This window comes from Solea solea, chromosome 5 (assembly GCF_958295425.1).
Source record: "Solea solea chromosome 5, fSolSol10.1, whole genome shotgun sequence".
Classification (NCBI taxonomy): domain Eukaryota; kingdom Metazoa; phylum Chordata; class Actinopteri; order Pleuronectiformes; family Soleidae; genus Solea; species Solea solea.
The window spans coordinates 11,801,003-11,814,071 of record NC_081138.1 but is presented as its reverse complement, the minus strand read 5'-3'; the positions used below and the strand labels follow the sequence as shown (position 1 = coordinate 11,814,071).

Genomic DNA, 13,069 nt, shown 5'->3' with positions numbered 1-13,069 from the left:
TACATGGAGACTTCTAATTTGGGCAAACATGCAACATCTGTTAACCATCTACTAACACATTTCTGTACAATTGGATTTCTTGCTAATTTACACCAAATAATTGGTTCTTTCCTGGAAATTCTGTTATGAAATAAAGCCTGTGTTATGTAAACTTTGTAGTTAGTAATCATTTTAACTGTTTTTTGTAGAATGGTCGTGAACTGTCCATCAGGCCCAGTGGAAGCCGACATATCAAAAAGCAAACGTTTGTCGTTCATGCTGGCACTGACACCACAGGAGACATCTTCTTCATGGAGGTAGGCAATGCTCTGACCATGTGGAAGTGGTTAGCATCTTTGTGAAATACTAGACAGAAAGAACCAGAGGGCACAGATACAGATGTTTGTGAGTGTTCACAGTGATTGCACTGTGTTGCAGATATAGCCTCTTCCTTTTTACGTGGGATGTACCGAGCCTGCAGGTTACTGTGCAATCAGCACGTCTAATGACTAAAATGACTATGTGAATACTTCTCAAGAGCCCGTCAGGACCTAATGGAAACATATGGGTCAATCCGGGTTTGGACAAACATTTTGAAGTTATTTGCAGGTCAAGTTCAGTCACACTGGCTGGATCAGCCCAATTATTATGTGTAATTTATTTTACATATATTTTAACTTATACATTACGAGTATCTGTTAACACCACACGCACTGTAACAGCGGGCCTGATGTTACAGTGCATAGACGAGGCAACAATTTCAGAGCAGAAGCTTACTCTATATTAACTGTATTAGACTCCCGCTGCCACCTTCCAGAAAAAGAAATAAGAAATTCATTGATTAGGAAGTCCTCTCAGCATCTGATTGATCTGTGTTTTTGCTTGGATGACTGCTGATTCTCTCTCCACAAGTTTCCCATCTGCAACTGCAGTCAAATGCTCTACTTTACAAAATTATTTACATCAGCTTTTAAGAGGTGGAGGACATGTTACCATCAAACGTCACAATTTCACTCTCAGTTTTCATACATACAATTTTCAAATACATAATCATTTGCTTTTATGAGTCCTCCTCCCACATTTTAGTGTGAAACCCCCTCTAGCCTCCCATGGATGTAAGCACAATTTGCCTGTCTGCAAGGTTTGAATAAGCATAAACATGTTTGTGCATCTGCCCCAAGACTTTATTTGTATTTACTTCATTTTTTTATCTGATTAACTCAATGATGATTTACATTTCCAAAGCACAGATAATGTATTTATATAGCAAGAAGAGTCATGTCAAATATTCACTTTGTTTTTAATTCCATGAAAATGTGCATGAGTCAAGCACATTTTACACTTCTTTCAGAATTTTCTCAGTAAAGTCTCTGCTTTTCCTTATAAGCTGTTTTATTGTCATGCCTTTAACTTGTTGGGTATGAGTCGAGGCGTTTATTTATTTAAAAACTGACTTTTTAATGATTTGCAGTATTACAATTGATGTTGACTCAATATTTCAGGTTTGTGATGACTGTATAGTCCTGCGCAGCAACATCGGCACAGTCTATGAACGCTGGTGGTATGAGAAGCTTATCAACATGACTTACTGCCCCAAGACCAAGGTGCTGTGTCTCTGGAGACGCAACGGCCAGGAGACACAGCTCAACAAGTTCTATACCAAAAAGGTCAGTCACTGCATCGTGTGCTGTTCTTCACTTAAGAAGAAAATTGATTATCAAATGACGTTTTCATCTTTGTTTTCTAGTGTCGTGAACTCTACTACTGTGTTAAAGACAGTATGGAAAGAGCTGCAGCAAGACAGCAAAGCATTAAACCAGGTATGGAGTGAGGGGCTCAGCCTAGAATACAAGTCCACCGCTACCTTTCTGTTGTTCATTGGCACCAGTGCTGTGATTTCTTTGTCTTTTACAAACTTTGTCAGTTTAAGGCCTTTTTTCTTTTCTTTGTTTTTCGGGAATTCATTTTCATTTGCTCGAAACTCCACTGTGATCTCCTACAGGTCCAGAGCTGGGTGGAGAATTTCCCGTCCAAGACATGAAAACTGGCGAAGGTGGACTGCTGCAGGTCACACTGGAAGGAATCAACCTTAAATTCATGCACAGCCAGGTAAGAGGGCAGCACCACAGCAGAGAAACTGCCTCCCATCTCACACAAGGGTATGAAAAAATCCAAATCCCTCATGTTGGTTCAGAGTCCATCCTGGGTCCCTCTGTCCACCTTTCTGGTCGTCTCTCCTATCTGCATCCGTGTAATTTCCTTTTCATCTCATCACCTCTTCCTCTATTGATGTTAAAAACTAATTTTACACAAAATTGCTGACTGTTTACTAATGTTTTAATTGGCATTTACTCACAACTGATTTTTTCCCATAGAGGAAGATTTTTTGTTTGTGCTTTTGCTTTTTTTGAAATTGCTTCTTTTAGTTTGAAATTGTGTGTGTGTGTGTGCGTGTGTGTGTGTGTGTGTGTTTTAGTATGCATGCAGTTCCCTAAACAATATTAAAACATCCTTCCACACGTTTCTTTTGACATTTGTGGTGATTAAACCTAATGTTCATTCCTGTGTGGGAGGAGATGATGTGTTAATGTGTGTGTTGTCTATCAGTGGTAAGATGGATGATCTTGAGCAAAGACTTTTCATTAATAATTGGCTATTTAATAGCAACTTTCACATTTAAGTTTGGCCCCTTGAACATCATCATGTCATGTATTGTGTAAAAGACTGTGCAGGTAGTGTTAGTGGGGATTCTTATTACTTCCTGTGAAGCTGTGATTGTATAATGTACTGTAGTCTGTCAAGTGACCATGCTTAGCAAGGGTTGAGCATCTTACAACAACAAAACAAAGAAACCCGCAATGTTCCCCAACAGACACCCGACATCTTCAAACTGATTTATCAACAATACACATAATTTTAGCATCCGTTCATTCAAATTACAAGGACAAATTGTCACTTTGTGCCTTTGTGGTGTCAAGCTGTACAGACAGTTTTCGCTGAATTTGACCTGGTTTTGAGATTTGTTTTTAGGTCTAAGCACGTAGTCCAAAAGGCATAGTGTCTGTGCATTAAAGGTGTGTGAAAATCTACAGGTCTCTGTCAGGTGTATGATTCAAAAGGGTTTTAGGAAGTCTCCAAATGAACCATTGTTGTGACTGCCTGCTTTTTTCTTCCTGCTTTTGCTTTTTCTGCCTCACCCAAGAATTTTGATCTTCATAGAGGTCAAGTGCCACATCTAGGCTTTTTTTTGTGATTATTATCTTCACCAAGCTGAGTTTCCTCAACAGGCTTTGGGTACAGTCTAATTTTTCTCATCATTATTTTTACAATCCAACTGTTGGATTGTATTAGTAAATTAGCTGTCATCAAACCTTCCACAGTCGTTTCTTTTTTTTAAATGACTAAATTCATTGTTGAAGTGAATGAGTCCTGGTCCTTGCTCTGGGGTAGTTAGAATAGAATAGAATGGAATGGAAAATTAATTTTCTTTATTGCCTTTATTGTCATTGTAAAAGACAATGAAACCAATGGTGGTTTTCTCTGAAGACGAGTGTAATTGTGCACTGAGATGGTGTCAGCGGTGATATTCCACATTGTGGCAGGGTTTACTTTCCATCAGCGACTGCCCTCAGTTTATCTGTCCTGCTGTGTGAGCAAGTGTTGTTGGTGCCAGCCCTTGTTGCTGGAGGAGGAGGCATGGAGGACTGACATGTTAAAAGTCCAGGAAAACAAAGGTGAATCCAGCTCTTAATGCCCTCTGTCAAACCCCCACAGTCCTCTCTTTTTCTTTTTTACAATAGCTCTGGGGTTGATTCGTCTTGTGACAGGTTTTTCCCACATTGGCTCTATTAACCAGGCTCTGAATCCATACGAGGCTCCTGTGTATATAGCGCCCTCTCGGAGTGTCGTCGAGTGTTTGTGCTCTTCTGTCCGATAATAATCCAAACCATTTCTCTCCCATGCTCTCTCCCCCTGCAAGGAGCGGAAGGTACACAACCACTGCTGTGTTTGCTTATTAGCAGTTAACATCTTATTGGGTTCCTTTTTTGTTTCCTCTATCTTTTCTTTTCACTGTTGTAGCTGTTTGGCAAACCTAAGTTTGTGTCTTTGACTACATTTTTATATGGAAATTCCATGTTTGCATCATATGGGCCATAATGCATCTCTGACTGTAAAACAGAATGTTTTATTTAAATACCTTTTGCAGTTTACATTCAAATATAACTGCACATTTCTCAGTGGTGAAACACTTCATTGATGAAATGAGCTTTGAGCAGAATAAATACATTTCCCTTCATTTAACTGTCACCCATGTATGCGTTTGATCATGGAAACTTCTCATGGTGTGCCTTACTTTTCTTTCATTAGCTGTTAAAAGCTTGCATCCATGTGTAGTTATTTTCTTTTTACCTTTCATACTGAATACAACAAGTTTCACATGGTTAATTTTTGAATATAAAGTGTTTGCTTTTCATCCAGTGTTGTTGAGTTAATAATGTTGTGTCTTGTTTTGTTTGTTTTTTGTTTGTTTTTAGGTTTTCATAGAGCTGAGTCACATTAAAAAGTGCAATACAGTGAAGGGAGTCTTTGTCCTGGAGGAATTTGGTAATTACACCATCTATTGATTCTAGGCCTGTACTCGGCACGACAGTAACTCAGCTTCATGGCAAATGTATAGACGAAAACAGGGGATTACTAAATTGGATTCTTGTTCTCCTCATGGGAAAACTGAGACACAGATTTCTGCACTTGTTAGCGAGGGATACATTCTTCACAGGATGTGGTTTTCTTTCAGCAGAACTTTAGAGCGAGTCACGTTTCATGAAGGTGTTCAAGGACGGAACTGGTCAGAGTCTCTGCAGTGTAATATTTAATAACATTATCTTCATAAAATAATATAAGATTTGGGAGAATAGAATTCAATTTTATTTGTATAGCGTCAAATCACAACATGCATTATCTCAAGGCACTGTGCATAGACAACATCATCGAGAGCACAGAAACCCAACAAGAGAAAGAACTCTCTTTTAACAGGAAGACCGGTTGGGATGAAAGGACAAATGGGGGAGAGAAAGGATGAGAGGGAGATGAGGTAGAGAGAAAAAAGAGACCAGGAGCAGATACACAACAATTGTATCAAGTTATACGTTATTATAAAAGAGTCCCAGCTCCTTCACATCTACTTATGATACTGTTCCATCATGAACAGGATACATTTCAGATTGTAAACCATGGTTTAACCGTTTCCAGAATTTTAAAAGAAAAGGTAGAAATAAGAGAACTAATTAGAAATTAGTAATTAGTAATTATCCTTTAGCATTTTCTGTGTATTCAAACACTGATATATATTATTGTTTGTGCCATAGTAGCTTTTAGAAACAAATGACCCTGCACACACGTATACAAACACGTGTCATTTAATTTAGATTCAGCTAAACATACTCTGATGTGTGTAACTCCACCGTGAAATGCTGATACCTCTCTGTAGCTCTCTATGAAACTGTGCTGTTTGAGACTCCAGTGGGTGTGGAGATCAGAGACATTCACTGTAGGAAAGTAACTTAATGTTGGTTTTCAGCCTTTACCTGAGATTTGTGAACAGTTGTACACTGAAGAGAGACGTCTTTTTTGTTTTATCAAACCGATTCAAAACACTCAATAGCCTACTAAGAATTACATGGAGCCTGTTATCAACAAAACAAGCCAAGTACTTCACACCATTGTTGTTTTGTAACACAGTCACTGCCCACATTTATTCCCCAACACGACCCACCTTCATCCATCCCTCTTAATTCTGTTTTTGTTTTATTTTATCAACAAACAAGATGCCAATCTCTCATTCCACTACTAAGCTATCGAGTTATAACACAACAATAATGTCAAGGACACGCTGAGCATGTCTTTAATGTCAGGAAACCAATGTGTTAGTGCCTAGCAGCACTAAATATAGGAGAAATGCATCCACTTTTGGTGGAGAAAAAAAAGAAAAGAAAAACGTGGATCTAAAATCTAGTTTAATATTTTATAGTTCTGAAAATGAAGGCATTTACTGAAGATAAGACGTGTCAGATAGCAAACATAGCTTGAAGAAGAGTCGTGCGGTTTCGTGAGTCATTTTGATGGTAAGTTCACAGAAAGACGTTATTATACGATGATGATGAGAGGTTGAGAAGTTGAGAGCCAGGCTGGGTTACTGTCGTGTCTCTGTGCTGCTTTTGTAATGTTGCCCTCATCTTTGCCACTATGAAAACCTTCATTCTCCAGCAGGTAAAGTGTTGTCACCTTTCTCCTTACTTATTCAAATGAACTGTGTGCAAAGTATTTTCCTCACTCGATCCTTTCACCCGTTCAATTTTTCCTCAGTTGTCCTCTGCTTCTCCAATCACTTGCTTTTCATTTCGGAGATCACTCCAGACTCCCATCAACCCCACCCTCCCCACCATGGCCATCACTCTGTGACAGTCAGCCTCTAGTGATCGTTGGTGGGACTGTTGTTCTGGGCTGAGGGTGGAGTGAGCAGAGGGGGCGTAACATTTCCTCACCCCCTTCATCTTTGCAGATCTCAGCCTCCTCATCTCTGCTATGGATTCACAGTTACTAATGAAAAGTCAACATGACACATGGTCCTCGGTCTAAGGATTCTTAGCGTTTTCTATCTGCTTTTCTGTGAAGTCTTTTGATTTTTCAGTTCACTGAGGTGGAAGGTGTTGGAATGTTTCAGAGTTAGACTGAAAGGGAAAAATAAACAGCTTCCGGCCATTGACCAATATTCTTTAAACACACATGCACATTAAAAAAAGTGCTGTTTCTTTTTACAAATTGAAATTAGCTTGTGGCTAAGTTTGGTACAAGGCCTCTTTGTTTTGCTTGTAACAATTAGATGTCTTTGTTCAGCACAATTTAACACTTTATACACATCGGACAACAATTTATGCTGATATTGTTGCATCTGTCATGGGTCAAAATTGGTCGACCAATATATCAGTCTGGCTCTAATTCATTTACTACTGAAACTTTTATTCTTTACAGTCTCTTGTTATAAGACATCTGTGTTTTTTATTGTTTTATTTTCGACCATTTTGTGGGCCTTGAACATCTCACCAGCAGCTTCAAGCTTGGGTCGCTTGATTGATTGTAAATTGATTGAAAGATGTGGTAGAATAATTTATTTTGGCATAATGTTAATATATGTTAATATAACCTTGACTAGGTGTTGCCTGCCAGTGGTTTATTGTACTTGTTAATGTTGGTGAACTCTTCTCGGCCCACATCATGTCTTGCACCTTGTGGACAGTTGACTTCTGTAGACCACTCCCCCCCCCCCCCAGCTCTCAAACCTGATCTCACTGAGTTTCCTGCTGCCTTTGAATTCTTTGTTTTGTTTTGATAGTTCCTGAAACTAAAGAAGTGGTGATCCACAAGTACAAGACGCCCATGGTGAGTCGACACAGATTCTGTCGGTGCTTTTCACCGGTGCATGTGAACAACTGGTCACAAACGGTGCACATTAGAAGAGCCAGACTAGAAAAACATCAAAAGTGTTTGATAACATGAAGCGCGCGAGCTCAAAGCGAACGGCCATGACGCTCTACTGCACAACAAAACACAAAGTTATTTGGTTCATTAAGAAACTGTGGCGGGACACATTTGTCTATGATGGGCTGCCATATTTTAAATGTCCCTTTTTGTCTAATCATTTCTTAAAGGTTCCCTGGAAGGAACTGAGATTTTGCTCTTAGTTAATTCAGTTAGTTGTGCTGCGTTTATTCTTGTTCACCACATGTTTGCTCTGTTTAAACCTCATGTATTTATTACTCATTGGCCAATGAAAATGTAAAACACACAATTGGCATTTTCATGTATGAATCTTTAAGCTGTAGGGTGTAACTTTTGAACGTTAACACGTTTGCTTTAATTGTTAATAATCAAGCTTAAAGAAATGTTATAAATTCTGTTGATGAAATATATTATACATGGTTTAAGAGTCTGGTGGCCACAGGAGAAAATGCAGAATTTAAAATGCTTGAAAAAGGCTTTAAACGTTTTTGCTTGGATAAGAAGTGCATTATACGTACAGTATATCCCTAACAGAGCCGCCTTCAGCCAGTGACAGTGAGCGTAAGCTGAAGTCTACTCTGACTGTCGCTGTGGTCGTTAGCCTTTATTTATAGTTCTAGCAAATGACCAAAGTTATGATTATATCCAGGAGGAAGCAACTATAAGAGCCCATGACCACACACACACACACAGTAGCACTCATGAATATAATACATTATCAGACTCACCGTTAACGACCATCAGTTCTTCTTTATTAGCTCTTGTTGAACTGTAACTGCTGATAACTGTTGACATCATCCACCTGTCTTGGTTTATTGTGAGTTGTTGTGCAGGAAAACGAGTTTCAGAAGCCTGTGTTGTGTTCACTGACCTGTGGTAAATCGTTAAACGGTTTTAAACAGAAACAAGAGGTCAATCACTTATTATCACGTCTTTTTTTACATGCTATACATCTATTGTATGTTTACACTATATTTTCAATCAAGCAATTTCAAAGCTGCTATTTGAATTCACCATATTTACCAACTTGAAATGACCATGTGACCAAACCCAACCAGAGTCCGAGAATCTGGATTTTTGGCTAAATACACAGAGTGTACCGTCAGGTCACTTGACATCAAACATCAAAGTTGACAGAGTACTGCAGTAGTTGTATATCAACTAACAACTGGTGGCTGACTGCACTTCCTGTGAGACCGTGTGCACGTTTATGTTCAGTCTATCATCTGGAATGAGAAACTCCACAGGTTATCTTTTATATCATGAATAATGCAGCAGTCCACATTGACACAGGGTTCACAGGACAGGATCCTTTTGACTTGCTTCGTTCTCTTGTGTTTTGCCTGAACATAGATGTCGGCTCACACCTTGCATTATCGTCCTCACAGCCATGTTTGTCCCCTCTTTGCAGGCACATCAGATCTGTTACTCCGTCCTCTGTCTGTTCTCTTACGTGGCAGCAGTGAAGGGGAAGGAAGCAGAAGGAAAACCCAAGATACTTTCGCCAAGACCCCTTGCTAGCTAGTCTACACCCACCCTCTCTCTCCCCCCCACCCCAAATCTCCCCACTCCCTCCCGCCCCAATGTCCTTGGAGTGCCTCTCTACTTGATACGGCATTTCAGTTCCAAAACCACAGACTTCTGACAATCCATAACTATATTCTAAGCACACGATTCCTGCTCCCTCCTCCTCCTCCTGTATATACAAGCCCCGAGTATTGTGTAGACGTGTTTGGTCTGTGATGTCATGTAAATACTCCCCAACTGCTGTCGTTGTTGTCAGTGTTTGCCTCCGTGCTCCTCTCCGCTCGAGTTTTAGTCTTTTGACTCAACAGTCTGTGGAGGTTCGATCCCCCCGAGGCTCCGAGTGCACGCAGGTCCCGTGCACAGCTCTGACACACTCACCGCAGAGTGGCCACCCCCAACCCCCCCCGAGCCTCCGCCTCCCACCCTCCTTTTCCAACTGCCCTCTGTCTCGTCTGTGTGACTTACTCTGTGATTATATGGTTACTGTAAAACTTCCAGTCTGTCCAAGTATAAACTGGTGATTTAAAAACAAACAAGGAAAACAAAAAAAAAACCATCCCATTCTGAAAATGCTCCTGTTAACTGCACCAGAGCACTGCATGTACACGCGGCTTTAACGGTGTTGGAACCCTAGAATAATGTTTGTTCTCAGACACGAGTGTTCTCTTGCTCTAGCTCAGCTTCTCCAAAGGCTGAATTACTGTCGTAGTTCTACTGTAAAACTCATCGTCTGTGGTCTGTTCTTATCCACTGCATGTTAGGGTGAAAATAAATATTATATATATATTTCTATATATAGTATTTATTTAATATATATTGACTGTACATTTCTCTGGAGAAAAAAAAAATGTTACAACTTGTTTATTTGCTAGATGTGCAATACTTATTGAGTAGTTAGCCATTGCCAGAGCCAGGTTTTCTTGAGTTAACTGGCTTTCACAGGGTGGAGAATGTCTTCTTTAAAGAAGTTAATAGTGATTGGTGTGAATTTGATGATTTAGAGTGAAGTGACTATTTAAAGTTTTGTTTTTAAAAGGTAAAACTAACTCCAGGTCACATATACACCACAATTAGTGATGTCACAGCAGGTGTTTTTAAATGGGTGGTATTGTTGTCTTCTCACAGATTTTAAGTGACTTCAGAGGCAGTAATATTGATTTTTGCGTTTTAATTATGTGAATTTAAAACTATAAACTGTATCTGGGCATTTCCAGATACTAAATCATGTTAAAAAAAATGGAATAATACCAGCATGAGGAATAATGCTGCAGGAGACTGTTATTTAAATCTTTGTTTGGTCAGAATAAAGTCATAAGTGACCAGTTTATCAAACCAACAATCCACAAGATAGCAAACGTAACTATTATTCAAATTTGACAAACTGAAACCTGAGGAGCATGAAAGATGAAGCACCTGCTTCTCCATCACTTCAACTCACAGCAGCACGTTTCCATCCTGTGATTGACTGTTGATTTACCACTCGGACGTGTTGAAGCCTTCAGGCTCTGGTCTCCTGCTCCCAGAGGGTTAATGTCATTTCTGTTCAGTGATAGTACACAACTGTTCAGTCTGGTCCCATCACAGTGTGTAAGTGTGTGTGTAAGCGTGTGTGTGTGTGTGTGTTGAACAGTTTATTCCCGATCAGCAATATCAGTACAGCCATGTCACTGAAAGATGTTTTATTTTGATTCTGACGTCCTTATATATATATATATTAGAAGTTTAAATGCTTAAAGGAAAACGAGAAAGAAATTCCTTTGACCACATGTTGGTGTAAACGCGACCAAACCTGATCTGAACAGATGTAAATCTTGGGAATGGGACCAGCTCTTTTCTGCTTAAGTCAAAAAAGTTTTTTGTTTTACTGGATTATTGCAACTCATCTCCTGTCGTTGTTTATGCTCGCTGCTGTTAACAAGAAGACAACAAACGAGATGCAAGTATTCCAGTATTTGAAGATTATTTATAGAATATCTACAGCTTTGGCAATATAATAAAGTTGTCTCAAATGAAGCCTGGTGTGGTTTGTTGTCCTTTTATGAGGAATAAAATGACACATTTCATCAAGCTTAAAGATTTATTTGCAGGTGATGCAACTGTAACCCACACCAACATGTAGTGAGCTCACACGACTCCAGTCTCCACCACCAAGAGAAGAAATGTACCATTATTCAAAGGACACATGCTGCTCAAGTGTATGGAGTGACTGCAATTTAGTTAAACTGAGCCTTTAAGACTACATTTGCAGATACTCCATGTCACATTGTGTGCAGCTACTGTGCTGTGTAAGTCAAAACCTCAACAAACATTAAAAATTAAAGCATGAAACCGTGGCACTAAGAAGAGCGTACTTCTAAATTACAGTGAAACTGTTTCTGAAGTTACTTCTACAGTTTGTACTGTAAAGCAGTGTTTCCCAAACTTTCTACATTTTCTCTAAAGATGGCGAACGATCGGCCATAATATGCTGTAACACCTGATACAATTTTGTACTGGTAAATGAAACCTTTCCAAGAGATGTTATTTAAAAACATAAACATAAATCTTCACTAAAAAGGTTGTAAAAATTCAGCAAATTTAAGAAATCTCTGTAGGTACACACTGCTGTAATGTGTTAATGGATGTTTAACATAGCAATGTGTTAAAATATTTGAAAATGGCTGACGGTTATCCTTACAATGTTAACGAGGAAAAAGAAACCATATCTCCCATAGAACATAGTAAAAACCTGTTTTGATAAATATGGCAATAAATATTGAACAGGAAACCCTGGAATGACGACTTGACTTATAAGACTTGTGTCAGATTTTGACAAATCCAGAGTTTAATCCTGAAAGACAAAGACAAATCCTGAAAGAAATGTAAGCTAAAAGAAAACATCACTGACTAATGCCCGTTAATCTTTGCAGTGTAGTGTTGCACCATTTCAATGTGTAACATTTCGGTGGGTTTATTGGCAGAAATTGAATCTACCCATAAGACCTTTATGTTTGTATAAGTGTGTAATAGCTTTAAAAAGAACAGTTGACGCCAAACCTTAAAATCTGAATTTAAGGGCAGGAGTTTCTTCAAGAGCCTGAACGGAAGGTTTGTTTTCACATTTTGACATTTCTAACAACGCGAATGAGGAGCAGCGGCACACGCATAAACCAACTTATAGGGAGGAGGAAGTGACACAAAGTGGGAGAGTGGAGAGTTGTGAAAGAGCAATGACATGTAGAACCATGATGTGCTTGGAAAAGGGAGCATTTACAGTTGAGGCCACAATTATTAGTTATGGAACATTTTCCTAAATTCTTCCCAATGTTTGCAGCATTGACAAAACTTGATATAATCAAACATTCACCAGTGCCGTTTAGTAGCTTTTGGTACATTTTGGATATAAAATACATTTTTTGGCTTGCTTTATATCAAATATAGTGAAAAATGGGGTGGTCAAAAATATTAGCCCCCATATGAATTTTTATTTTCAAAACAAACCTAATAAACCAATCAGGTTTCAAACCACACCTGTGCAGTCAAATGGCTTCCTGACAACACCTGAGCATTCAATCAGCATAAAAGGAATCCAAGGAACAGGGCACATGTGCACATTGAGAGGGATTACTTTTACTCATCATGCCAAAGACAAAGGAAATCAGTTTTGAGCTAAGAAAGGAGATTGAAAGAAGGCTCAGGAGAAGGGGGAAGGTTATACTGCCATTTCCAAGCGTTTCACAGTGTCTAGAACCGCTGTACGTTGCATCATTGCCAAGTACAAGGAGACAAATTCAGTAAGAAACAAACCTGGGTGTGGTCGTAAGCGCAAGATTTCAAGAACTCTGGAGAGAAAAACTCTGGAAAATCGTCAGAGATGTCAGCAAGAACCCCCGGACATCTGCCAAGATTGTTGTTGCTGACCTGGCCTCTTCTGGAGTTGATGTTTCAAGGAACACAGTTGTGAGGGCTCTTCATCTTGGTGGGCTTCACGGCCATCGTCCGAGAAGAACCCCTTTACTCAAAGAGC

The 13,069-nt window shown here is 39.3% G+C and overlaps 1 protein-coding gene across 17 annotated transcripts in view; it reads left to right on the top strand.

Annotated features, from left to right (window-relative positions):
* Positions 1-11,076, top strand: part of madd (MAP-kinase activating death domain) — a 46,726-nt gene extending 35,650 nt beyond the window's left edge. For 11 of the 17 annotated variants that reach the window (XM_058629210.1, XM_058629211.1, XM_058629209.1 and 8 more), the window contains 7 exons: positions 189-296; positions 1,482-1,646; positions 1,727-1,799; positions 1,982-2,088; positions 4,515-4,584; positions 7,370-7,416; positions 8,948-11,076. In XM_058629210.1, coding sequence (XP_058485193.1) covers positions 189-296; positions 1,482-1,646; positions 1,727-1,799; positions 1,982-2,088; positions 4,515-4,584; positions 7,370-7,416; positions 8,948-9,061 — 684 coding nt within the window. In that variant the 3' untranslated portion in view covers positions 9,062-11,076. The remainder of the gene's footprint in view (positions 1-188; positions 297-1,481; positions 1,647-1,726; positions 1,800-1,981; positions 2,089-4,514; positions 4,585-7,369; positions 7,417-8,947) is intronic. The other 6 variants (XM_058629207.1, XM_058629212.1, XM_058629206.1 and 3 more) reach the window with 1 other exon arrangement.
* The last annotated feature ends 1,993 nt before the right edge of the window (positions 11,077-13,069 follow it).